The sequence below is a fragment of the Pseudopodoces humilis genome, chromosome 4 (genome assembly GCF_049639895.1).
Source record: "Pseudopodoces humilis isolate 2021_Gansu_Grassland_sample_001 chromosome 4, ASM4963989v1, whole genome shotgun sequence".
Lineage (NCBI taxonomy): Eukaryota > Metazoa > Chordata > Aves > Passeriformes > Paridae > Pseudopodoces > Pseudopodoces humilis.
The window spans coordinates 67,937,989-67,962,640 of record NC_142203.1 but is presented as its reverse complement, the minus strand read 5'-3'; the positions used below and the strand labels follow the sequence as shown (position 1 = coordinate 67,962,640).

The 24,652-nt window shown below is 51.3% G+C and overlaps 3 protein-coding genes and 1 pseudogene across 4 annotated transcripts; 3 read left to right on the top strand and 1 right to left on the bottom strand.

The window, feature by feature from the left end:
- Positions 1 to 1,001: 1,001 nt before the first annotated feature.
- LOC102111096 (avidin-like) lies at positions 1,002 to 3,148 on the top strand. 2 transcript variants are annotated; one of them, XM_005528046.3, is made up of 4 exons: positions 1,002 to 1,150; positions 1,234 to 1,444; positions 1,828 to 1,948; positions 3,071 to 3,148. In XM_005528046.3, exons 1-4 carry the CDS (start codon positions 1,079 to 1,081, stop codon positions 3,123 to 3,125), a joined length of 459 nt encoding a protein of 152 aa, XP_005528103.2. In that variant the 5' UTR covers positions 1,002 to 1,078; the 3' UTR covers positions 3,126 to 3,148. The 2 variants fall into 2 exon arrangements, with proteins under 2 accessions (XP_005528103.2, XP_087910573.1); XM_088054447.1 differs by lacking the exon at positions 3,071 to 3,148 and having other exon boundaries at positions 1,828 to 1,952.
- A 2,543-nt stretch (positions 3,149 to 5,691) lies between these two features.
- On the bottom strand, positions 5,692 to 10,529 carry LOC106628426 (non-lysosomal glucosylceramidase-like). Its single transcript, XM_088054646.1, has 7 exons — positions 10,509 to 10,529; positions 9,497 to 9,715; positions 8,717 to 8,940; positions 6,798 to 6,869; positions 6,511 to 6,695; positions 6,078 to 6,182; positions 5,692 to 5,792 (listed from the first exon to the last, which is right to left on the bottom strand). The coding sequence occupies exons 1-7, from the start codon at positions 10,527 to 10,529 to the stop codon at positions 5,692 to 5,694; spliced, it is 927 nt and encodes a 308-aa protein (XP_087910772.1).
- Positions 10,530 to 18,858: 8,329 nt separating this feature from the next.
- LOC102104716 (avidin-like) lies at positions 18,859 to 20,347 on the top strand. Its single transcript, XM_005528013.3, has 4 exons — positions 18,859 to 18,997; positions 19,081 to 19,294; positions 19,703 to 19,823; positions 20,151 to 20,347. The coding sequence occupies exons 1-4, from the start codon at positions 18,926 to 18,928 to the stop codon at positions 20,191 to 20,193; spliced, it is 450 nt and encodes a 149-aa protein (XP_005528070.2). The 5' UTR covers positions 18,859 to 18,925; the 3' UTR covers positions 20,194 to 20,347.
- Positions 20,348 to 21,934: 1,587 nt separating this feature from the next.
- LOC148184528 (avidin-like) lies at positions 21,935 to 24,237 on the top strand (annotated as a pseudogene).
- The last annotated feature ends 415 nt before the right edge of the window (positions 24,238 to 24,652 follow it).

Below are 24,652 nucleotides of genomic sequence, written 5' to 3'. Positions count from 1 at the left end.
ACAGCCCCTCCCCCTGGCAGCTGGGACCAGCCCATGGGCATCAGCTGGGAAAGCAACCCCCAGTCTCTAGGCAAGGCAGCAGAGCTGGAGGTACTGGGTACCCCCTGTACAGCAGGGGTAGAAGACCCACAGGACCCCCAGGGGCAGCACAGCCAGAGCTGGCAACCTCCTTGATCATGGACACTGCAGTGTGGTGTGGATCTGCATGGCACAGCACAGCACACTCAGAACATGCAGCCCCTCAGGCACAAGCTCTGTGTGCTGGGGTGGCACAGAGAAAACAGGGGCTGCAGGGATGGCACTGCCAGGGCGTGCAGCCCCTCACCCTGCACCCAGCACAGCCCAGCACAGCTCAGCACAGCCAGACTCTGCCCACAGCTGCCCTTACCTGCCTGGCTGCAGCATGATGGGGCACGAGCAGGGCCAGGGCCAGCAGCAGCAGCCTGGGGTGCCCATGGTGGTGGTGGCTGTGCGTGGTGCCCGGGCCCTGCTCCTTTCATATCAGAGGGAGCTGAGCCTGCTGCCAAGGGACACCCATGGGGTAGGAGAGCACCAGTCCCTCTGGACAGAGATGGAGTATGAGAGGGACAATGAGGGAGGTGGCAGGGAGCATGGCCAGGGCAGCAAGTGAGAAGAGCATTAAAGATATCTCAGGGAGGGCAGGGGACATCTGAGGACATTATAAATATTCTGTTAGAATAATGTATTTAATAATAGAAAATAATTAGTTTTGATTACAAGTAGAAAATTTTGATGTATATAGTATGGGAGTGTTAAAGTGCTGTGCTTAAAATATGCAGCTATAGAATCACCCCCCACGAGGAGTTACTGGAATTCCTGTCTTTTTCAGGAGATGGTCACGCATCAGTTACTCTGACTGGAAGTGTCCCACCCTTCCCATTTGGATTCACTATCAGGGGTTTAAACCAAATATGGAAACACCCACACTGTATAATACCCTGACCAGAGCTGCCACCCACAGCCCTGGCAGCAATAAAAAGGAGAGGGAGCAGGAGCATCAGCAGACACCTGCAAGGAGGACATTTCCTTGTACATCAGCTCTCCGCCTGCTGCAGAGATGGTGCAAGCAACTCCCTTCCTCCTTGTGCTCTTCCTGGCCCTGGGGGCTCATGGCCTCTCTGTGAAAAAGGTACCGTCAGGGTGGGATGCAGAGGGTGGGGTGGGCAGGGGGCTGTGGCTGCAGGCACCAGTGCTGAGTTCCTTACTCTGCAGTGCTCCCTGACTGGGACTTGGGAGAATGACCTGGGCTCCAACATGACCATCATGATGGTGAATGCAAATGGTGACTTTGCTGGCATATACTACACAGCTGTGTCAGCCACCACAAAAAAGATTGAGCTGTCACCATTGCTGGGGTCCCAGCACCAGCCATATCTGCTGAAGCAGCCCACCTTTGGCTTCACTGTCCATTGGACTTTCTCAGGTACTTAGTCTTTTCTCACCATCCTTGTTGCGCCCCCAGCCTCCCTTCTGTCCCTGCCTGCAGTGTCCCTGCTGATTCCCTGCCTTCCCCTGCACCATCCCCACTCTCTCCCTCTCCCCTCCCTGAGCTCCCCCATCCTTGTCCCTGGAGCTCCTTGCTTGCTGTCAGCTCCCAGTGCCAGGGTGCAGCAGGGGCAGCGGGGGCTGAAGCCGGCGCTCTCTGCCCCTCTCCGTGGGACACCCGCTGCCCTCTGAGCCCTCCTGCCTGCTGTCCCCATCCCCGCTGTCCCCAGAGGCTGGGGACAGCAGGGCTCTGCTGTCCCTTGTGCTGGGCCAGCCACTGACCTGCCACAATTCCCTCCACCTCCTGTCCTGTCCCCACAGACTCCATCACGGTTTTCACGGGCCAGTGCTTTGTGGATGAGGATGGAAAGGAGGTGTTGAAGACCATGTGGCTGCTGAGGTCACACGCGGACAAACGCAGAGACGACTGGAAAGCCACCTTGTGAGTTCTCTGTCCCTGCTCTGCACAGGTCCCCTGTGCACCCACAAGGGTTGGGGCTGTCACAAATGAGTGATTATGTCACTAAGGAGTCACTCTCACATGTGCTGAACAAAGCAGGTTTAGTATCTGTGAAACTTAGTGAAGTCCCATGGCAAGGTTCACTTGTTTGCTTTGTTCAGGGGTAAAACATGGGAAGGAAAAAGGGAGTCAGAATCAATTTAGAATGATTTACGTGGACTTGAAGAAGGAAAAGGAGAAGTGTGACCCTTCACATGAATCACAAAATTCAGGGAAGTACCCACTGCTTTCTAAACTACTGATGGATCCTAGGTGGGGCTGATTCCACTCTTAGACTCAGACCTGCTCCATGGCTTCTGTCTAAAGAATTTGGCAGCACTTCACCGTTGACCAATTTAACCTTTATAAAGTAGTTTGGGAGGGTTTATCACAATTAGAGCAGAGACTTCATTATAGATCCAAGCTGGCAGCAGTCATAGTGCACTTGCTACGGGCTGTTCACATCCCTTCAGCCATGCACTCGGAGGGAGATGGTGGCACAGCCCCTGCAGTGGTCCAGGAGAGCTCAAGGGCTCACTTAGGAGTCTTGTTGTAAAGTCATGAGGTGATTGACGTTAGGGTGATCAGTCAGTCTTCATCCTGGATGTAGTGTGGGATGGTAATTACAGGAATTTTCCACAGTTCCAGTAGGGATAGCATTGTTCCATTTGGGCTGTGATTCAGGCAAGTGATATCCCAAGGTCTTTGGACTACTGGTTTCCTTGATTAGGCAACAGAAGGACTTGGTGTGCAAAGTGTCTATGACAAGTTCAAGGGGAGCTTCACCACCTGAGAGACATTTCCAAAGCCAAAGGCCCAAGAAGCAATCCTGAGTGGCCTGAGCATGGGGATGAGGGGTGGTGCTCCCAGCCTGTGGTGCTCAGTGCTCGGCAGAGCTGCTGCCATGCACTGGGTGCCGTGCAAGTCAGGGAGGACAGGGTGCTTGTGCACAGCTTCCCTGGGTGTCCTGACAAGGTGCAAATGTTTGGAAGGATACAGGGCTGGCTGGGCATTTGGGCACTCCCATGTCCCACCCTTACATCTCCTTTGTCTGTGTCCCCACAGGGTCGGCTACAATGAATTCAAGCGCCTGGAGAAGCACATGGAGCCGGGGTGGTAGCACTGGAGTTCCCAGAGAGGAGGCAGTGCCAGGCTTGTAGCCCTTCCTCCTGCCTCAGGCCCTGCGTCTCCCAATAAAGCTCTGCTGCAAACATACACAGTCTCCTCTGTTTGTGGATCAGTGCCCCTGTTCCCCTTCCCCACCATGGCACTGTGCTGCCTCTCTTGTCACTGCCCCTGAAGGCCAGCGTGTGCCTTTGCTGTGCAGTGTGCAGGCGGGCTCTCTGGGCAGCACAGGGAAGAGCTGGGTGTGCTGGGGACCCCCCTACAGCAGGGGTGGGTGACCCACAGTACCCAGGGACAGCACAGAAGTATTGGATGGCACAGCATGATATGGGATGACATGGCACAGCATGGCACACTCAGAACATGCAGCCCCTCAGGCACAAGCTCTGTGTGCTGGGGTGGCACAGAGAAAACAGGGGCTGCAGGGATGGCACTGCCAGGGCGTGCAGCCCCTCACCCTGCACCCAGCACAGCCCAGCACAGCTCAGCACAGCCAGACTCTGCCCACAGCTGCCCTTACCTGCCTGGCTGCAGCATGATGGGGCACGAGCAGGGCCAGGGCCAGCAGCAGCAGCAGCCTGGGGTGCCCATGGTGGTGGTGGCTGTGCGTGGTGCCCGGGCTCTGCTCCTTTCATATCAGAGGGAGCTGAGCCTGCTGCCAAGGGACACCCATGGGGTAGGAGAGCACCAGTCCCTCTGGACAGAGATGGAGTATGAGAGGGACACTGAGGGAGGTGGCAGGGAGCATGGCCAGGGCAGCAAGTGAGAAGAGCATTAAAGATACCAAGAGAGGGTGGAGGAGGTTTGAGAACACCACAGGATATGCACTGGATCTCTGGGACACCACAGAAAGGGTGAGGGAGTTCTGAGGACACCACAAGAAAGGTTATTATCTCTTTCTGGCCACAACAGAACTTTTTTTGTGCCAAAGTGCATCCTTAATTGCTCTCAGGGCTGGCAGGTAGGAAGCCCATTGTCCTTTCCTCTGTGATCATTCTTCAGCAGACCACTCTGCTGTCCCAGTGCTGCCAGTGGGTCACAAATGGCCTTATTTCTGCTGCCAGGGGAGAATTTCTGGGCAGAGGAATAACCTTATCTGGAAAGAGCAACCTCCCAGATGCCACATCCCTGCACCGGTTGGTGTCTTCCCATGTCAGAGCCCAGAGCCAATGGAGAAGGACAAAGATGCAAAGAAGCTCTCCCTTAGGATAGCTGTGGGAGGCTGGAGGGGTACTGTGACACCAGAATACCAGGGCATCACCTGGGCTGTCCACCTGCACCTGTCTGTGGGGACTGAGAGACATCGATTATGTTATGCAAGCAAAGCTGTTTATTACATTAGATCACCAGCATTTGTAGGCCTTTATGTTTTGTATAAAATATTCTATTCAGACATCTTTGCTTCTGTTCCTTTAGTAACACAATCTTTTTCATTATCATGTACAAACAATGTTTTTGTAACTTTCTTTCACTAGCAATGCCTTTGTTACATTTTTTCATCGGAGCACTCAAACACGATGTCTTGACTCTTGTTCTTGTTTTGGGTTATCTTTCTCACGGCTTTCACTGTACCAGCTCCTAGAGGCTGGTGGCATTACCCAGCTCAGCTGTCTGATCTCCCATATCTCCCCCATTTTTGTTTCCTATGCAAAGGCTTCATGCATTTTGATGTTAAAGCAGTTTGTGTCTGAAATGCTATTATCTTATTATTATTGGTCATTTCTTAGATACAGGGTAGTATATATGGAATGCAGGTTATAATAACAATAATTTATTCAATATAATCATGTCACTGACAAAGAGATTTGGAGTATAGGAGAATAAAAGGATAATGTCTAAGGTTTCTTAGGAAGTGGAAATAAATGGCTACTGTTTTAAAGTTCATGTGGTTTGAGTTTAGGGGCTGTGCTGTTTAGGCATGAGGAAGCTCATTACTTGGAAATGTTGAAATTGACATTATTAAAAGTCTTTCTGGAAGCGTGGAATAGGGAATAACTGAAGAAACAGTAGGAGCACAATAACTTGATGGTGTGTGCAGTAGGACTTAATATTCTATTTGACTTCTTTGCTTCTGTTCCTTTAGTAACACAATTTTTTGGATTCTTATTGTGAGCAAACAAAATTTTTGCTACATTCTTTCACTAGCAATGTCTTAATTATGTTCTTCATCAGAGTGCTCAAATGTGATGTCATCACTTTTGTTCTTCTTTTGAATTTATCTTAACAACCTGCATTACACCAAAACCAATTAAGTCAACAGCATCACCCAACTCAGCTCCTGTATCTGTCTAATCGTCCATATTAATCTTGGAACAAACACATTCTGGTGAGATAAACCAGCCCCTCTGATGGCTGGTATTTTAGGAACACCCCGATTGCACAATGTCCTCACCAGAGCTGCCACCCCCAGCCCTGGCAGCAATAAAAAGGAGAGGGAGCAGGAGCATCAGCAGACACCTGCAAGGAGGACATCCCAATCAACTCTCCGCCTGCTGCAGAGATGGTGCAAGGAACTCCCTTCCTCCTTGTGCTCTTCCTGGCCTTGGCGGCTCCTGACCTCTCTACACAGCTGGTACCATCAGGAGTGGGATGAACAGGGTGGGGAGGTCAGGGGGCTGTGGCTGCAGGCTGTGCTGTGGCACAAGTGCTCTGTGTGACTGCTCTGCAAGGGGCAAGGACAGAGCTGAGAAGACCAGGGGTTCCCCCAGGGCAGGCAGAGCCAGCTGTGCACCTCCAGCATGGCAAGAAGGCACCCCCAGTGCTGGGCACAGAGATGCTGAGGCAGCAGCATTCCAGGCCTGCAAGCCCTGGGCACAGCAGAGCGGCTGCAGGGGGATGCTGGCTCCGTGGCACACATCCCTACAGCAGCCCCTGTCCCAAACCCTCCGTCTCTTCCCGAGGTGAAGCCCTGAGCAGGCACCAAGGCAGGGCCTCTGGGGACACTCACCAATGTCATACTGCAGGCTGATCTGCAGCTTGGGCCACAGCATGATGAGAGCGAAGGAGGCGTAGAAATGGACATCGTAGGTGTTGTACATGCGGTACTCCTGGCCTGGCGGGACAGGGCAGATGGTGAGGGAAAGGAGACTGCCTTGGCAAGGGGAAAAGGTCCTCCCTCCACATGGCCCAGGACAGGGGAATATTTCCCACCACGGGCAGGGGCCCCCATCCAAAGACATTTTCATTCTCTACACAGGACACCAGGGATCTGGGGAACACTTCATGCCAAATCATTTGGGCCTACAAGGGGTTTTCCTGGCAATAGCACTGCTCTCTACACACTGGAGTGTGAAAAACATCCCCATGGCAGGTGAAAAACAGATGGCCACGGTAATAGGAGGGGTTGAGTTGGGAGAATCCCTCACTTCCTTGTGAGTTACCTTCCAAATAAGCAAACCTTCCGTATTCCCGCAGGACAGGGAGGAGGTGGGACAGTCCCGCCCCCGCCGGCCCCTGCAGGTCCTCGGCACAGCAGTCAGGGGGCACCTCCATCCAGATGGTGCCGCCATCCGTCATGAAGTAGAGCTCATTGAAGAGGGCTGACTTGTACCAGGAAGGCAGCTGGCTGCGGGAAAGAGGGAAGCTCACCCTCAGAGGCCGAGCTGGTGATGCTCCTGTGGCAGCCAACCCCAGGGGGGCACTGGGAAGGTGCTCTCATCTGTCCTACCTGTTCTCCAGGATGGGATTCTGCCACGCTTCGATCTTCCTGTCCCCTGACTCATAGTGTGTTAGGGCAGAACTCATTGTCAAGAACAGTCCCAAAGTGGTATGAACAGCTTTTGGGGAAACCACAACAAGGACAAGCAACGGGAAGTTTGGATACTGCCTAAATTTGGGAACAAGCCACAGCATCCTAGAGAAATTCTTATCAGCCAAGCAGGCTGCAGGAAAGAACTTTGCCCTGACTTGGGTGCCCAGAACCAGCACAGCCACCCATTTCCCCTGCTCCCCCTACTCCCATCCCACAGAGAATGGAGGGACTCACCGGTGGGTGAATCCAGCCTGCCATCCTGCAGGAGGTCCTGCCACACCTCTCTGCCCAATCCCATGGGATTGAATGCCGTGACATGGGTGACTCCTGTGCCAGCCTGAGGAAGGGAAGAGCATCATCAGGGGCTGCTGCTTTGGAGGACAAGATTAACGCTCTCTACTCCCTGACAGCACCACCAGGAGATCAAACTCACTCCCCATGTGCTGCCCAGCAACTCCAACTCCAAACTTGTTGCCTCAGCTGCTCTCCTGACACCACCCCCAAAGAGGCTGCTCTCAGGGGAGTCATGTCCCCACTCCTGGCATCAGGCAAGCGCTGAGAACCGCTGTCAACCCCAAGCCCTTTGTCACGATCCGCAAGGTGGGATTCATGATGTGGTTCTTTTATTTGGTCTTAGAGTACAAAAGATGGTCAGCAAACCAGGGACTTAAACAGCAAAACACACTTTATTGAGTGCTCATCACTAGCACTAGTATGTGATAGAGGGAAAAGAGGAGAAAGCAAAGCCTAAGGAAAAGAGAGTAAGCGGATTATAGCTACCAATGTCAAAGTCCACTCAGCTGTCCATCGACGCAGAGTCTTCTGTCCGTGGAGGAGATCTCAAAGGAAAGTAAGTTTTGGGATGTATTTTATAGTTTTTTACAAAGCGAGGGGCATAAGGCCAAACCAGAGGAGATTGATGACCATTGTGATGAGGCCCATTGCTCAGGGTGGGCAGGTGTGGGCTACAAGTCTCTACTCACCAGCCAGAGCGAGGGCAGTGTACCGTGGCAGCACAGTAAGCACACCTGCTAACAACCACTTGGCAAACATCCACCTCAACCAGGCCAGAGCCCCTGTACCGAGTCCCTTGTGATGTTCAGGGTCTTTCCTTGTGGCAGTCGTGAGACAGATGGGAGAATCTTCAGACCATCTCTTACACCCTTGCACACCCATCCTTTGCCAGCTGCCTGCAGGCAGCTCCCCCACATCCAGCAGGGCTGCACGTCCTCCCCAGCAGGAGCCCCAGTGGCAGGGCCAGCCCTTTACCTTCTCCCGGGCAGAGATGGCCAGGGTGAAGGAGTTATAAATGGCTCATGCACTTATAGAAAGTGTATCCTTGTTTATTAAACAAAACAAATCACTAATTGAGGACAGGGCCCCAGGATAAGCCTAGAACCCACTTGACAAAACAGAGAAAGTTTTAGCAGTTAACAGCCTGTACAGAAAAAACATGGCCAGGCATTCCTCAGGAGGCTTGGCTCTTTTGGAAGACCCTAACTATCAGCCTTTACCTCTCTTTATAAGTTTGCCACCAGTCTGATTGGTCCATTTTGAACTCCTCATCTAAGCTCTCCGAATCTAAGCTCTTTCTTTGGTCCATATGGTGGAGCATTCCACACCAATTATTTTTTCATAAGTCCTCTTCATTGGTAGTTTTCTCCTCCAATTGCAGTCCACCACATTGTTCCTGGTTGCAGCATTCAACTTCCAGAAAGTTCTCAACTGGATAACTCCCTCATTACAACATCCTCATACAACCATCATGTAACTTACATAACTTTTATTAACCTAATTAATCGTGAAATAATGTCTTTTTGACAAAGGATACTAACATATTCATAGCAAAGGAGTTCACAGCTGGGCAGTGGTGCAGCAGGACTCCAGCCACCCGCTCACCATCCTTCTGGAAGGTGAAGGGCTCGTTCCAGTGCCCGCCGCTCCTGTCCTCCTCCGCTCCCGTGCCGTTCTGCAGGCTGAACATGATGGACACTTCCACGTCCTCATCCCTCCCGTTCTCCACCTCCCAGATGAACACTCCCACTGGCAAGCTGGAGTCCTGGCAGAGACACACAATGCTGTCCTACAGGGCTGCTGCTCCACAGGCAGCTGCCCCGGCATCATTTTCCCCGCTGCTGGGGACGCCACACACCGTGCAGCGGCAGCAAGAGCACTGGCAATAATAACTCGGTCTGGGCGCCTGCTGCCGAGCTGAGGAGCAGCAGCAGCAGCAGCAGCAGGAGCGCAGGAATTTGGGAGGCCCTTCGGCAAGATAAAATTCAAAAGAGAAGCCCTGGGCTGGCAAACACCACGGCGGGCAGCAGAGAGGCGGAAAGCGGCGTTTAGGGCTCAGGCGGGTGCCTCATCACTCATCTGCTCGGCAGGTTGACACAGGCTCACGTGCTGCGCCGGGGTAAGAGGAAGGTCAGACGTGTCGGCAGCACAGCTGCCACCCTCGCCTGGGGCTGGCAGCCAGCACGGGCAGTGTGGCAGCGCCGAGCCATCCCTTGCTGCAATGCCGAGCTCCCGCACGCACGGCTGCGCGGCTTCCCCCGCCTGGGAGCACGGCTGAGCGCAGACACCGGGAAATGTTGGGAAAGCCGGCCCCGCCTTACCTGATAGTCATGGGGGATGACGGGAGAGAGCTGCCGGCAAGTCAGCACCACCTTCTGCCCCGGCAGCTCGTACACCAGCCAGGCACGGGGGTACAGCGCATGGTAAAAGGCGTAGTGGCCGCAGTAGCCCCAGTTCCAGCCCTGCAGCCTGCTGGGTCTCTCCACGGACAAGACCTGCTGGTAAATCGTCTGCCCCTTGCACCGCAGGCACACCGTGAACTGTGGAGGAGAGAGCACGTGTAGGGGAGGAGACGGGCCCTGTGGCAGATGTCCCACCTGCCCAGCCTGCTGCAGTGACACTCACTCCCCTCGACGACCTTGGTGCAAACTGCTTAGCAATTATTTTGTTATAAATGAAATTCGAATTTTGACAACTAGGTCCCTTGAGTTAATAACAGTTTAATTAAAGATGAATACAATTTAGTAAATTCAATAGTAATTTGGTATAAAAGAATACAGTATAGTAAAAGAATACAATTTAGTAAAAAATGACAATTTATATATCAATAATTTGCCAGTAATTAAGTATGATTAAAGCATAAGCAAAACCAACCAGGGTACGGGGGGGGCTTGTTACCCCACCTCACATCCAAAACCCACCGTGCTGCAGAGGCTTCCCACCCTGCCTCACGTAGAAAACAAAGCACTTCAAGCTAACCTTATATACTGTATGCTTATACATATTCATTAATGTTTCCCATAAATTTCCTCCTAGTTCCGATTTTTCTGATTTTATGTCACTTTTCTTCATGGTGCATGCTTCACTTGTTGTTAGGGGGTCTTCAGTCTTCTTTTGGGGGTCTTTTTGCAAAGGCTTCTCCTGTTCCTCATTGTCCTTTGGATAACCTTGCAAGTTTGCACGTGCGTACTAAACGTTGTGTTATGTAAGGCTACTAATTAGTCTTATATATACTGATCTTTAGCCTCAATGTCTAAAATCGTCCTAATTTTGTCCATCTCAAGGCCATTTTCATCTTGAGACATCACTTATCTTCCAAACTACATCCTGTACCTCAATTTTAACATGTAACATCTGCAAAGGGATGCATCTGCCTTATAACACTGATTCTTTTGATTGCTTCTAATAATAACTTTAATAACAGTTACAATTTAGTTAGCACAAATCAATTCCATTTATTACAATTTCATAGTGGGAAAGGCCAGGGTTCAGCTGAACACACCCCACCAACACTTTTTCTTTAAGAACAGAATAAAAAATATTTGCAACTTTACACATGTTATTTGCTGCCCTAAAAACTCCTATTTGAATATGTAAGGGGACTAAGACTTGTTCAGGACCCTAAAGGCTGCATTTCTTCAGTTGGAAGAGGAGAGTTGGCTGCAGACTCCTCATGTCTGGTGGGGTGGTCAGAGCAGCTGCTGGTGCTGCAAGACCTTAAAGAGAGAGGGGCAGTGGTTTATTTATACCCCACGGGCATTTGTCACAGCAAAGCTTCCTGCTGGACATGGGCAGGCCAAGGCCTCGGCTGAGTGAAGGGAGGAGTGGCTTTGTCCGTGGGAGGGTGACAAACCACTTCAGTGTCTGTTGGGAAATCAGAGGGGAGCTTCAGGTGACTTCACCTGGTCATTCCCTCCTGTGCTTAACCCAGTGTGGGGCTGGGGCTGTGTCTGGGGCTCCAGGCAGGGTCTGGCCCAACCTTCCTGCAGTAATGCCCTTTGGGGGAGGAAACAGTAAATGTGGTGTCATCCAGAATCTGGGCTGCCTTTTCCCAGCCTCACACTCCCTGCTGCTGAAGGTGTCACTTCTCCCTTGTCTCTGGTGAGCTCTGAGCCAACTGGGAGGTGGGACTGTGGTGAATTCCTCTCCTCTGTTCCTATGACATTTCATGGATTTTTTCCATGTATTTTGATCCACTGCCTGGCTGCCATCACTCCTGTCTGTAGCCTCATTAACGAGGCCTTGCTGGGTGCAGAGTTCAGCAGTGAACAAGTCAGAAATGTGATGTAAGAGATCCAGTCCCGAAGAAAGCGTGCCCCAAAGCTTCTGCCAGAGAAGGGCCCTTCACTGATTCCCAGAGCACCCCCTGGGCTTATCTCCAGAGCCACAGTGGGGGAAAATGTCTGCAGGGAATGCTTGGCTTGAGCATAGAGAGAAGGGATTTTCTGCTTTTGCTTTGAGTCTGCCAAAGCTGTCTGGTTGGCCTTCCCAGCCTTTCCTGGCCAGGTCCTGCCTAGTGCCATGGCAGCCTCTGCTTCCACCAACTCTGGTGTCACCAGACCGAGAACAAGTGTCTGGCACCTCCTGGTCTGTGCTGATGAGCTTCCTGCCTCTTGTCTCTCTTGCAAGTAGATGCTTTGGTTACTCCATGACTTCTGCAGTGACATTTCCTTTTTTTATTTTCAATAATGTAAGTGTTACAAATGCTATATTTATTTTCAGCTGTGTGTAGAGGATTTTAATCTCAATGTGCTTCTGCTCTGCTGCTTTTTTTCTTGGCTGGCATGTTGTTGCCATGCTCAGGACCTGGATGGTTGTTTTTGGTTTCTTTTTGTTTGTAAGATTTCATTTTGTGTTTCTTTGTTCTCTTTTTCTCTTTTGGTAATAACTTGCTCAGTGTGATATTTCTGTCTATTCTGGTAAATATTTTTAATTCTTACCTTAGGTTGTTCTTTTTTGTTTCATAGTCAGAGGGAGGTTTTTACTGTTTTCCTGATAATCTTATGAAATGAGTGCTTAATCAGCAAGCACAGCTGATCTTTCAGAAGTATTTAACTTTCCCTTGAGAGAAAAGTTTCAGGTATCTACAATCAGACACAGAAAACCACCAGGGGTCATGTCTGCCTCAACCTAACCTCTTCATCCCCCGACTACTTCTTCTCTCTCTCTCCTGGTTGCTCACTTTGCATCATCACCCAGTTAAAAGACTGAAAGGATTAAAGTACTTTGGAACTCACTCAGACTAAGCTGGTTTTGTTTTTTCCTTGACCTGAAGCTGAATTTTTCTTGTACTTTCTTTCCCCAAAATTCCAGCAGTTACACAAACAAACAGTATCCACAACATGGACTTTGCAGCTGCATGTAAATTCTTTTGTTGTCAGACTGGCTTTGGCAGAAAAACACCCTCAGCCTTGCTGATCCTGGACAGTCCTTTGTCCACCTTTGGCCAGTGTCCCATCTTCTGAAGGCACTGTGGTGCTTGCTGTAGGTGGTGCAGAGGCTGAGAGAACAGTGAAGGAGAAAGTCCTTACCTTAAGGAACAAACATTGGTAACCAAAAACCAGATGAGGGTAGTCTGGTTGGCCAGGTCACCAGAGCAAAATTTCTAGAGCTGGGTGGGCTCTAACCAGGGACTGGGGGAGAGAAGCTGTTTTTGGAGATTCACTAGCTGGATGAGATGTCAGCCTCCCCATAAGGAAGATGGAACGTATTTCAACACCACTCTACTGAGCAGAATCTTTTTAAATCTTTTTGGGAAAAGAGACTTTTGCACTTCCTCCTGTTATTTTCCTGAAGTGCTATTTAGGGACAATTGACCCAGCAAGCAGTGTTGCTTTCCTCATGCAAAATTGATTCCTGCTCTAGACCAAACCTGCGGGGTCCATGTGAGCACCAAGACCAAAGCCCCCCACCTCTGTACACTCAGGGCTCTGATAGCCTGCAGGTTCCCCAGCCAGCCCAAACTGCAGCTGGTGCCTTGTCCAGGGGCACAGGAGACCTCTCTCCTGCAGTCATTGGGCTGGGTGAGGTGGGGACCTGTCCTGCAGGGAAAAAAAGGCTGTGGGTGAATGTGTGTGTGAGGATATTGGAGTGGTGCACTCAGGCACGTGGATGCTGTAGTTGTCCTGGGGTGACACTGCACATACTGACTGGCTCTGCCCCAGGGGGGCCTGTGGCAGATACAATCCCCAGGGGAGACCCGGCTCCCTGGACAGTGACAATCTGAGCCCAAGAAGCAGGTCCTGGTCTGGTACCATGGCCCCCTCCCTGCTGGCGCCGGGGGCAGGCAGTGGAGCACATTTAAGGGAATAAATCACTTCGGTTCTTAATAAAGGTATCTGTCTGTCTCCTCTCATTCTTCTTCAGTGTCTCCTTTGGCACAGGACCAAACTGGAAGAGGGAACTCTTGAAATTCACCTTTATCTTCCTGGACTAGGCTGGTGGGCTAGGGAGGCAGGGAGGGGACAAGTCCCAGGGGTGTCTGGCCCTTGTGGTGCATCTTCACCCACCTCCCCAGATGTAATGGCAGGAAAGACCAGGCTTTCTTCTCTGCTGCCTGAAAGGCATGGTAAGGCCAGGAGCCAGGAAATGCCTCTGTGGGGAGCAGCTGTGCCCATGGCTGGCCCTTAACCAAACTTGTGCCCTTCCGCTCAGGGCTGGGCACCCGGCTTCCTTTTCCTCCTTTTTGTGCCAAAACAGCATCTGAAGGCTGCACCAGCCTGGATAGGGAGGGGTGGGGATTAAGAAGGTCTATTGCCCTTCCTGTTGTGTTCCCAGAAAGGCAGTTCTGGGAAATGTGAGCCTCGGTCAGTGCTGAGTCACAGCCCTGCTCCTACCTGCCTATGCAGTGGGACATGAGTCCTACATGTGTGGGGCAAGCATGGCCACTTTTTGTGGCACTAGGGAGCAGTGGCATGAGCACCAGCTGGGACAGCATCTCTCCCTCCCCAGGCAGAGCAGGACAGAGCTGGGAGTACCCCTGTACCAGGGGTAGGTGGTCAACAATACCCACAGAGACAGCACCACAGAGCTGGGAATTCCCATGGTCATGGACACTGCACCATGGGATGGCATTGGAACGGTGTGGGATGGTATTGGATGGCATTGCAAGGCACAAGAAGAGCGTACAGCCTGTTAGACAGCGTGGCATGGCACTGCCAGGGCGTGCAGCCCCTCACCCTGCACCCAGCACAGCCCAGCACAGCTCAGCACAGCCAGACTCTGCCCACAGCTGCCCTTACCTGCCTGGCTGCAGCATGATGGGGCACGAGCAGGGCCAGGGCCAGCAGCAGCAGCAGCCTGGGGTGCCCATGGTGGTGGTGGCTGTGCGTGGTGCCCGGGCCCTGCTCCTTTCATATCAGAGGGAGCTGAGCCTGCTGCCAAGGGACACCCATGGGGTAGGAGAGCCCTGTCCTCCCTGGGGATGTGCAGGGGATCTGTGCAGGGCAGGGACGGTGAACTCACTTGATCTCAGATGGAGCTGGACAGGAAAAGAGCATGAAGGACATCACAGGGAGGGGAGCAGAGCCCTGTGAACACCACAGGGTACGGCATTTCCAAGGGCATCACAGTGAAGGGCAGGAGGGTTCCTAAGAACAGCACGGGAAGGACGATAAGCTCTTTCTGTCCACTTTAGAACTTAGTGTCCCCTAAGTCCCTGTCATGGGGTGGCTTTACCTTTAAGATAGCTTTGGGAACTAAGGAAGTTGAAGCTGCTGGTGGCTGATGGGAGTCTTTCCTCCTGACCAATTATCAGTCAATTCTAAGAATTGACAGCAGTTTTAACCATTAAAAAGTTAAGTCAACCTGTGAACCCTACCTTAAGATGTAAAGCCAGAGCTCTCTTGCTCTCTTTGTTTTCCTGGCTGTTAAAGGTAACAGAGCTCCGGCTGGCCTCCCGTTCCCTGCCCAGCCCATGCGGCCCAGGCGGGGGCTGTGCTGGGCCCAGCGGCTCCCGGCCGGGAGATGGGGCCTGCGGGGCTTGCCCCGGGCTCTGGCCGGGCCAGGCCGGTCCCTGGCTCGGCTGCAGTTTTTGCCGTGACTGAATTCACCAGAGACTTCTGAGTAAAGAAGGAAAAAAAGCTCTTGACCTGCAGCGGGCTGAGACAGTGACCACACTCTCCAGAGCAGCTATGAGGAATCTTCTATCGCAGACAGCTCCAGCTCCTGCTCCAGCAGAGGTCACAGAACCATCTAGAAAAGCCTGGGCAAGATTTTAACCCTTTCATTACCCAGATGAGACTTGCAGATTAATCCTTTTATCCAAAAAGAGAAAAAGAGAGTGATCAACATGTAAAGAGACTATAAACTATCAGAGACAGTAAAGAAAAGAATTAAGCTTCAGAAAAGGTAAAGAATAAGGAGATGCTTTATGAGCTGAAATATTTTTCTGTTAAAGCTATGGAGATGGACAATAAGGTCCTGAAAAAACTCCTTTAATTCATGATAGAGTATATAGGGAGGAATAGAGTGTTCAAAGTGTAAATTTTGAGTAAAAAGTAGAGTGATTGTGATACAGTGAAGTGCTGGAACAGAGTGAAGCGAAGATTTGAAGCCTTGGGGGGGCAATGAGAAAACTGTTTTCTAGTGGAGCTCACAGAGACAGATGAAGAAGACTTTTGCCTTTGAATAACTCATCCTTAAAATGCCATCCCTAGACTCATGGCCCATACACACCTCAGAGTGATGTGAAATGGGAGGAGTGAGCTCTGATAACAGCAGGTCTGGGCAGCTGACATCAGGGAAATAGAAAACTATAGCAGAAATAGTTTTCTTGTGAGAAACTCCATAGATTAGCAGAAAGAGACTTCTGTTTCTCTACAAAGACTGAAGAAAAGACTATAACAAGAATTGAGACTGTTTTAAACACCAACATTCCAAAGCTTTTGTCTCTGTTGTCATGTGAACAAGGGAATAGTGGGTAGTAGGGGATAAAAAGGGTTTTCTGGAAGTTTATTCTGGTGTTCTTATTCTTGTAATTTGTTAATAAACTTTCTTTATTCCTTTTTAAGTTTTAAGCCTGTTTTGCTCTTGCTCTAATCCATATCTCACAGCAAGAAATAAGTAATTTTTTTAGTTACTGGTTTAAAACCACGACAGTCCCTAGCAGGCTTTAGGGCTGGGTTGGGAAGCAGCATATCCTACTTGCTGTGAACATTCTTTCCCCACTTGTCTGTCTTGGGAGCTCCTGCAGGCAGGAAATCACCGAGGTGGCCCAGGGCTGTCAAGTGGGTGAAAAATGGCCTTTTCTTCACTCCCCAGGAGAGTGTTTCTGCAACCACATGGGTACAGAAATAACAATACCCAGGAAGGACAGGTTGTCCTGGGTGCAGCACTCCCAGAGCAGGCTGTGTCATCCTCACATGGCAAAGCCCACAGACAATGGAAAGGGACGGATATGCAGCCCCTTAGGGTCACTGTGGCAAGGCTGGTGGGACAGGGGTGCCAGCACATTCAGTGAGGAACACCTAGGGTTCCCACCTCCATCCATCTTCTGTTGGCAACTTCCAACAACAGCAGTGATGTCCCAGTCCAGCTGGCAAGGAACAAGAGCAGGCACTGAAGCCAGCACAGCTTCTGGCTGGACTGGTATTGCTTTGACGCATCAACACTCTTCCTTAACCCCAGGCAACGTGCCTTCGAAAGTTTGGGGTATATATTGGGCTGTATAAAGGGATATTTCCTCTTTCCCCTCCACTTTGGGCTGTATCACCTCAATAAATCTTGTATCTGATAAGCTCAGCATCCTGCATGGATGTAGCTGAGGGCTGAGAGGACAGTCCCCAGTTACAGACATTTTGCCTGCACCGTTGTTTTTCAAGGCTGACTCAAACCCCAGTTTGAGCAGCAAGTGAAATTGTTCATTAACTGTTTCTTACTATTATTCACCCACTCTTATTTTTCACAAGACCCTGAAGATTCATGGGTTTTAAACCACAGTCCTGCTGATTTTTAACTTCTTTGGTGTGTCCTGCTTTGGATTTCATCTCTGCCTGCTGGTTGCCCCCACTTCCTGCTGTGCCAGGGCTCAGGCATGGCATTGCAGAATTTAGTTGTGGTGATGATTGCCAGCTCCAAGCCACTTTGCTCTCTGATCTCCGGAGGGCACAAACCCCATGGAGACACCTTGGTGCTCAGCTGAGACCAGCTGAGAAATCTGCCTGCTTGAGCAGTGAGCTGAGTTCATGGACCACCCTGAACCTGCAAGATAAGCCACAGGGATTGTTAAGTATAGGGAAAATAAAGATTATGTGAACAAATAAACAGTCTTGTTTGTGTGATGCTAAAATAAACCTACAGCTGTGATTGAGCTGTGGGCTGCCATCAGCAGCACAAAGACTTTGTGTTGTCCATCTGCAGGATTCTGGCAGGAGCTCCCTGAACCATGGTGATGGAGAGGGGGTGATGGAGAAGGGATGATGTCTGCCCCTCCTGCCCTCTGCAAATGTTCCAGACTGACCTTACTTGTTATCCCAAACATTGGCAATGCTCTGGGCAGCACCTTCTTGCCAAAAAACAGTCAGAGCAAACAGCAGCTATGTGGGAAAACACGCCTTGTTATGCAATTGATTTCTGAGACAGCAAACACAGGGGCAGGAATGTCCAGCGAGCACCTGGCTCTCTCAACAGGGACCTCTCCTAGGTAGGATGCAAGAGAGCTGCAGGTCTCCTGCAGGGAGGAGAGGGGGGTGTGGAGATTCCAGCAGCAGAAATACAATGTTCTCCAGCCTGGATAGCACTGCATTTTACTGTCAGAGAGAAACCAGGACTCAAATGTGAAATTTAAGAGAAAGCAAAGGCTGAGAAAAATTAAAATAAATATTGTTTATTTTTGAGACATTGCAAAGAGCTGCCTTGTCTCCAGTTTACAAAAAGTATTATTTTCTGGTGAATAGGCTCCATCAGCTTTTGCTATTATGACTGGGGGAACTAAAACATGTATTTTAGGAGATTGCCTTGAAAACCATTTAGAAATGGGTGAGAAACTCTGGGCTGAATCCATTCACTTCAGCCTCCCTGGCCAGCAAATATAACCTAAGGGGAATTATGCAAATATTTTCTTAGAGTTGTCTAAGAATCCCTGTGTAAATACAACTTTGGTCACTATTAAAATCCAATGTCACAGATATTCAATGAATGTTTGCTTTTCATGAATTAAATAAGTTAATTCCAACACAGACCAGTCTGTAAAAACAACGGCTTAAAATGCACGTCAGACCTTTGTAAACCCATCAATATTGGGTGGAGGGGGGTGGGGTTGTGGGGGGGTGAAAGCTGAGTCCCAAAAGAATCTGGGTGGTGGGTAGGTTTGCATGAACATGTCTGGGTGAGGAAGAGCAGGGTGAGCTGTATTCTGCAGACTATCCTGAAACCACAAGGGTTAAGGATCCTCAAGACCAGGGCAGAGAAGTGATGTGTCAAATGGGTGACAGAATGGACAACAGCTCCAGAGAGGGGATTTTCCCCACTGACCATTTCCCAGCAGTCACTGATCAGCAGGATCCAGGGCCTCCCTGCAAGGTGCCAGGGGAGCAAGGATGGACATTTTCAGCACTCACTTCTGGTAATGCTTGCTGCAATTACCCCGTTGTATGGCAGGGAGCCACAGATTTGGAAACACCCAGATTGCACAATGCCTTCACCGGAGCTGCCACCCCCAGCCCTGGCAGCAATAAAAAGGAGAGGGAGCAGGAACATCAGCAGACACCAGCAAGGAGGACATCCCAATCAGCTCTCCGCCTGCTGCAGAGATGGTGCAAGGAACTCCCTTCCTCCTTGTGCTCTTCCTGGCCCTGGGGGCTCATGGCCTCTCTGTGAAAAAGGTACCGTCAGGGTGGGATGCAGAGGGTGGGGTGGGCAGGGGGCTGTGGCTGCAGGCACCAGTGCTGAGTTCCTTACTCTGCAGTGCTCCCTGACTGGGCGCTGGGTCAATGACCTGGGCTCCAACATGACCATCATGACAGTGAATGCAAATGGTGACTTTGCTGGCTCCTACCACACGGCTGTGACAGCCACCTCGAACGAGATCAAGCTGTCACCACTGAAGGGGACCCTGCAGAAGAGCCCTAACCAGAAGGGCCAGCCCACCTTCGGCTTCACCGTCAACTGGAGCTTTTCAGGTACTTCTTTCCAAGCCTCCTCATGGTATCCTGGACCTCCCCTGCCCTCCCTGTTCTGTTCTTGAAGTTTTTCTGCCCTGCCTGCAGTGTCCCTGCTGATTCCCTGCCTTCCCCTGCACCATCCCCACTGCTCTCCCTCTCCCCTCCCTGAGCTCCCCCATCCTTGTCCCTGGAGCTCCTTGCTTGCTGTCAGCTCCCAGTGCCAGGGTGCAGCAGGGGCAGCGGGGGCTGAAGCCGGCGCTCTCTGCCCCTCTCCGTGGGACACCCGCTGCCCTCTGAGCCCTCCTGCCTGCTGTCCCCATCCCCGCTGTCCCCAGAGGCTGGGGACAGCAGGGCTCTGCTGTCCCTTGTGCTGGGCCAGCCACTGACCTGCCACAATTCCCTCCACCTCCTGTCCTGTCCCCACAGACTCCGTCACGGTTTTCACGGGCCAGTGCTTTGTGGATGAGGATGGAAAGGAGGTGTTGAAGACCATGTGGCTGCTGAGGTCACATGTGGAGAGCATCAAAAGTGACTGGAAAGCCACCAGGTGAGCCCCCTGTCCCTGGTCTGCACAGGTCCCCTGTGCAACACCGAGGGCTGGGGATATCACAAGTGAGAGGGTTAGGTTTCTTACAGAGCCACTCTCACAGGTGTTTGCAAAAGCAGGTTTAATACCTGTTTTAAAAGCACAACTTAACAAAGGTCAGTGGCAAGGTTCCCTTGATTGCTTTGTGCATGGGTAAAACACAGAAAGGAAAAGTACCATCCCTTGGGTCCTGCCAAGGTGCACATATGGTGGGGGAATGCAGGGCTGGGTGTGTATTTGGACACTGTCACATCCCTCCCTTACATCTCCTCCTCTGTGTCCCTGCAGGGTCGGCATCAACGTCTTCACCCGCCTGCCCACACAGGAGTGAGCGTGGTGCCGGGGGATTCCCAGGCCAGCAGCAGTGCCAGGGCTGTGACCCCCTCTCCTGCAGCACCACCTGCTTTCCCCAGTAAAGCTTTGCTGCAAATACAGCCTCCTGTCATGTTGTTGCAAAACATGGGATGAATAAAACGTTGAAAAGATTTGTTCTTTGATGTTTGATCTTTTTTTGCTTTCAAGCCTAATCAGCAGGAAAGGAGATTTAGTCTGTGAAACAGAGAGCAACAAACAGGCTCTAAGCTGTGTCCTTGTGTTAGAAAGATATATTACTTGGTGAAATTGCCTTGTTAAGGTTTAGGTCTTGCTGGGCTTTAATGATCTCAGATCTGGGTGGAGGTTACAAAAGTTGGGATGAACAATATACCACTGGTAATGGACACAAAGAGTGCAGAATTTGCAGGACACTTGGCAAAACCCCCAAGATAAGAAAAAAACTAATAAGGACAACTGGATCAGCAAATACTCAGTGCTGAATCAGCTCTGACTGGATATGTTAGAGTTATTGAGACAGGGATGACTGAGAGATGTTGTAAAAGATGGTTTATTGTATAACCAGTCTCATGGAAGGATGAAACATTTAAGATCTTACATCCAACACCATCTTAATTTTAGTCACAATGTCTTTTATTAATTTCTTAGCCAGTCAACTACTTCCACAAAGCTCACTAATAACCTTTTACACCAAACATTGACTGTTTTGCATTACATGGCTCTACCAGAATGCATCCTTTCTTATCCAATCATATAATGCACAAACTTACACAACTACATCTTAAGCTTCCTACTAGCTCTATAACAAGTTCTATTGCTAAACTTATAAATTTCTCCCTATTTTGCTCAACATATATTTTCACTTACATAAAGCTTATGTATGTATGCCACTTGCTTAAAGCATACTTCTGCTTAAACTATAAACCCACATTCTTGCTTCATGTCTATGTAACTTCATTGTTCCAAATCTTCAAGCCTTTTCCAAGTTCTTAGGTCAAGCTTTGTATCCCTCTCTATCTCTGAGCCTGTGGACACAGCCTGAGCTTTCTGTGCCTCCATTTCCCATATGGGTAGAAGGTAAATTCTGTCAGGGGCAGATCATGACTTGTGGCCCACTAAATCAAGAGGAAGAGGAACTCAAAAGAAGGGGAAGTCTGAGCCTGAAGATTAATTAGCATCAGACACAAGAGAATACTTAGTCGATAAGAGAGAGAATAATAATAAGAGAACAAATAACTTGTAGCCAATGAACATTAATGCCTTTGTTTGCTAAAATGTGTAAATAGCAAAATGTTTTGATATCTGGTGTGCTTGATCTTTGGTATAATACTGAGGACCCAGGCCTGTGGAACTAAAATAAATAACCAGTGTCTCTCTTGGGTGGGTAATTACTGCCTTGTTATGCACTAGGTAACAAATGCAATTTTTCTGGACAATTCTCATGCACACACATTCCTAACACCCACCACGGTGTCCTTCTGTCACCATACCCGAGGCACATCCCCTGCTGTGACACAGAGTCCTCCTTTGCAACCTCCCCACCCCATCCTGGTCCTTGGGACCCCCACCTGGCCAGAGGAACAGGAGCCCTTTCAGCCATTCAGTGGCCAGTTTCCCATGTCCCAGGCCCGGTTTTGGTGGCCACTGCCCAGCCACAGCCCCCTCTGCTATCAAAGGGGCTGGGTGGGCACGGGCAGCAGTGCAGGCAGGCCCAGGCACCACGCACAGCCACCACCACCATGGGCACCCCAGGCTGCTGCTGCTGCTGGCCCTGGCCCTGCTTGTGCCCCATCATGCTGCAGCCAGGCAGGTAAGGGCAGCTGTGGGCAGAGTCTGGCTGTGCTGGTGCAGCAGGGGGGGTGAGGGGCTGCTCACACAGCTGTGCCATCTCTGCAGAGCGCTGGGAATGGCCAAGGGGCTGCGTGCTCCTGCTGTGCTTTCTGATGCCACTCTGTGCTCTGCTGTGCTGTGCCACAGGCTGCGGTGCCGTGCCGTGCCACCCCTGGGGCGCAGTGTGCAGGGCTGACAGGGTTGCATGCTTTTACCATGCCATGCTGTGCTGTCCTGTGACACCCCAGCACAGTGTTTGCCTGCTCCTGTTGTGCCCTGTTGTGCCATGCCACGCCACAGTGCAGTGTCCATGACCAAAGAGGCTGCCAGCTCTGGCTGTGCTGTCCCTGGGGGCACTGTTGGTCACCTACCACTGCAATAGGGAGGTACCCAGTACTCCCAGCTCTGCCCTGCCCTGCCCAGGGAGGGAGAGGTGCTGTCCCAGCTGGTGCCCATGTGCTGGTCTCACTTGGCACACAGGGGGGACATGGGACACACATCCCACTACTTGGGGAGGCTGGGGTTGGGGGAAGGAGTGGCTCAGCACTGTCCAAGCCACTCATACGACCCCTGGTCCCCAGTGTGACCTGCAGGGCCTGTGGAGAAATGAGCTGGGCTCCAATATGACCATCTTGGCCACAAACACAGCTGGGAACTTCTCAGGCTCCTGCCACACCGCAGTGGCAGCCACTAACAAGCAGATCCTGGTGTCACCCTCGCAAGGGGTTCAGCAGCATCCCATTGCCAAGAGACACCCCACATTTGGTGTCTTCACCATGCAGAGGCAGTTCTCAGGTACAGCAGTGACAGTGATCCCCTGCTCATGCTGGGAGCAGGAACCCCCTTGTCTGGTGCCCCCAATCCCCTGTGGCACCCAGAGGAACCCTGGCTGTGGGCATAGATTGGCCACACATACACATTCCTGCCATGAGAAGAGCTGTCTCTGGTGGATTTCAGGGTCTGGAAGGGGTGATGCTGGTGTCCATCTGTCTGTCCAAGGGGCATGGCGGGGCTGATGCTCAATTCTCTGTCCAGGTGATGTGGTCCCCCTGGCCACTCTGGCAGGGAAGTCCATCTCTCTGTCCAGAGCATGTAGCAGGTGGTGTTTGTCTGTCTGTCTGCCAGGATCAGGTGGTCCAGGCTTCCCTGTCTTGAGGTGCAAGCTCTCTCCCTGCTCTGCCTCTCTCAAACCTTGCCAGACTCCACCACTGCCTTTGTGGGCCAGTGCTTTGTGGATCACTGTGGGGAGGAGACACTGGAGACTGTGTGGCTCCTGCAGGAAAAGGTCCTGTCACCCAAGGACACCTGGAAAGTCACAAGGTGAGCTCTGCCCCTGACATCTCACCCTGCAGCCCTCCCTCCCATCCTGCTGACACATCCTGTGCTGCCTGCACACTGCTGTCCTTCTGCATCCCCAAATCTCCCCACTGTCCCAGTCCCAAGCTCCTGGCAAGGAAATACACCCTCACCTTGCCCTGCTTCTTCCCCTTGCCTCCCAGCAACATTCTGGTGGGGCTCCCCATTCCCACACTTGCTGCCCTCACACATGGAGCCAAATAAACCTTTCTCCATGCAGCAGAGAGCTGTGTCCCTTGTGTCCCTGGTACACAAGCAGCCATGCTGTGGCCATGGGGAGAGCAAGGTGCTGGTGGGGGGACAACAGGGAAGTGTTTTGGAGGGGCTGGGAAAGACGGGGTTGGGGGACAGTAGCTGGGTAATTCTGCTCCCTGATCATGGCTTCAGGCCTCAGCAGGTGCCCTCTTGCCTGTGCACCCATTTGGGACATTCACAGGGGCCCTGTGCTGGGTGGCTCCAGGCAGCACCCCCAGTGTGGGGCAGCAGGATACACCACAGCTGAGGGTAGGGGTGAAAGCTGCATGCAGGCAACCAGGACTCTCACCTGGCCTCATCTGGTGTCTCTGCATCCCTCTCTGCCCCATCTTCTCATCAAACTGCATTTCCTGCTACTGTTCTGGTTGGGAGTCTCTGTGCTGCATGCACATATGGGGGAGAGCTGGGTGCCAGCTCTCACAGATGGGAATGTGGAGTGTTGGGGTGGTCCAAAATCCAGGCTGGATGCTGAGGGGGGATCAGGAGAGAGACCTGGGACTTCAGGGGAAGCTACTGGGCAGACCAGGTGGCTAAAGCCAGATGCTGCAGGTGTACCTGTTGTACGTATGACGTATGCATGTGTACATGTAGTTCCCACTGACTGGCTGTCACCTAATCAGTAGCAGGATGGAACAGGATACAGATCCTTTCTGGTGTTCATATTCCCAAGATGTTATCTGAACATTGAACTTTATTTTATCACCTTATTAGGAAACAAATCAAACAAAGGTCAAATGCCCTTTGCACGGGTTGAAGACTATACCTGACTAATCCGTCATTTCAGCAGCTCATGAAGTTTCCAACTTAATGGAATACCTAATCCATGATGCACAGCTCCTAATTCCTGTTCCTGAGCACCACAGGGAGAAGCTGTGTCAGCAGAGAGAGGAGCAAAAGGTGTGAAGGGCAATGCTGCCTGTGGGCTACAGGCCCTCTGGGGCAAGAGAAGGCTGGATGGGGCAGGGACTTTAGGGCAGAAAGCACACAGGGCCCCAAGAAAGTGTCAGGGTCTGTCT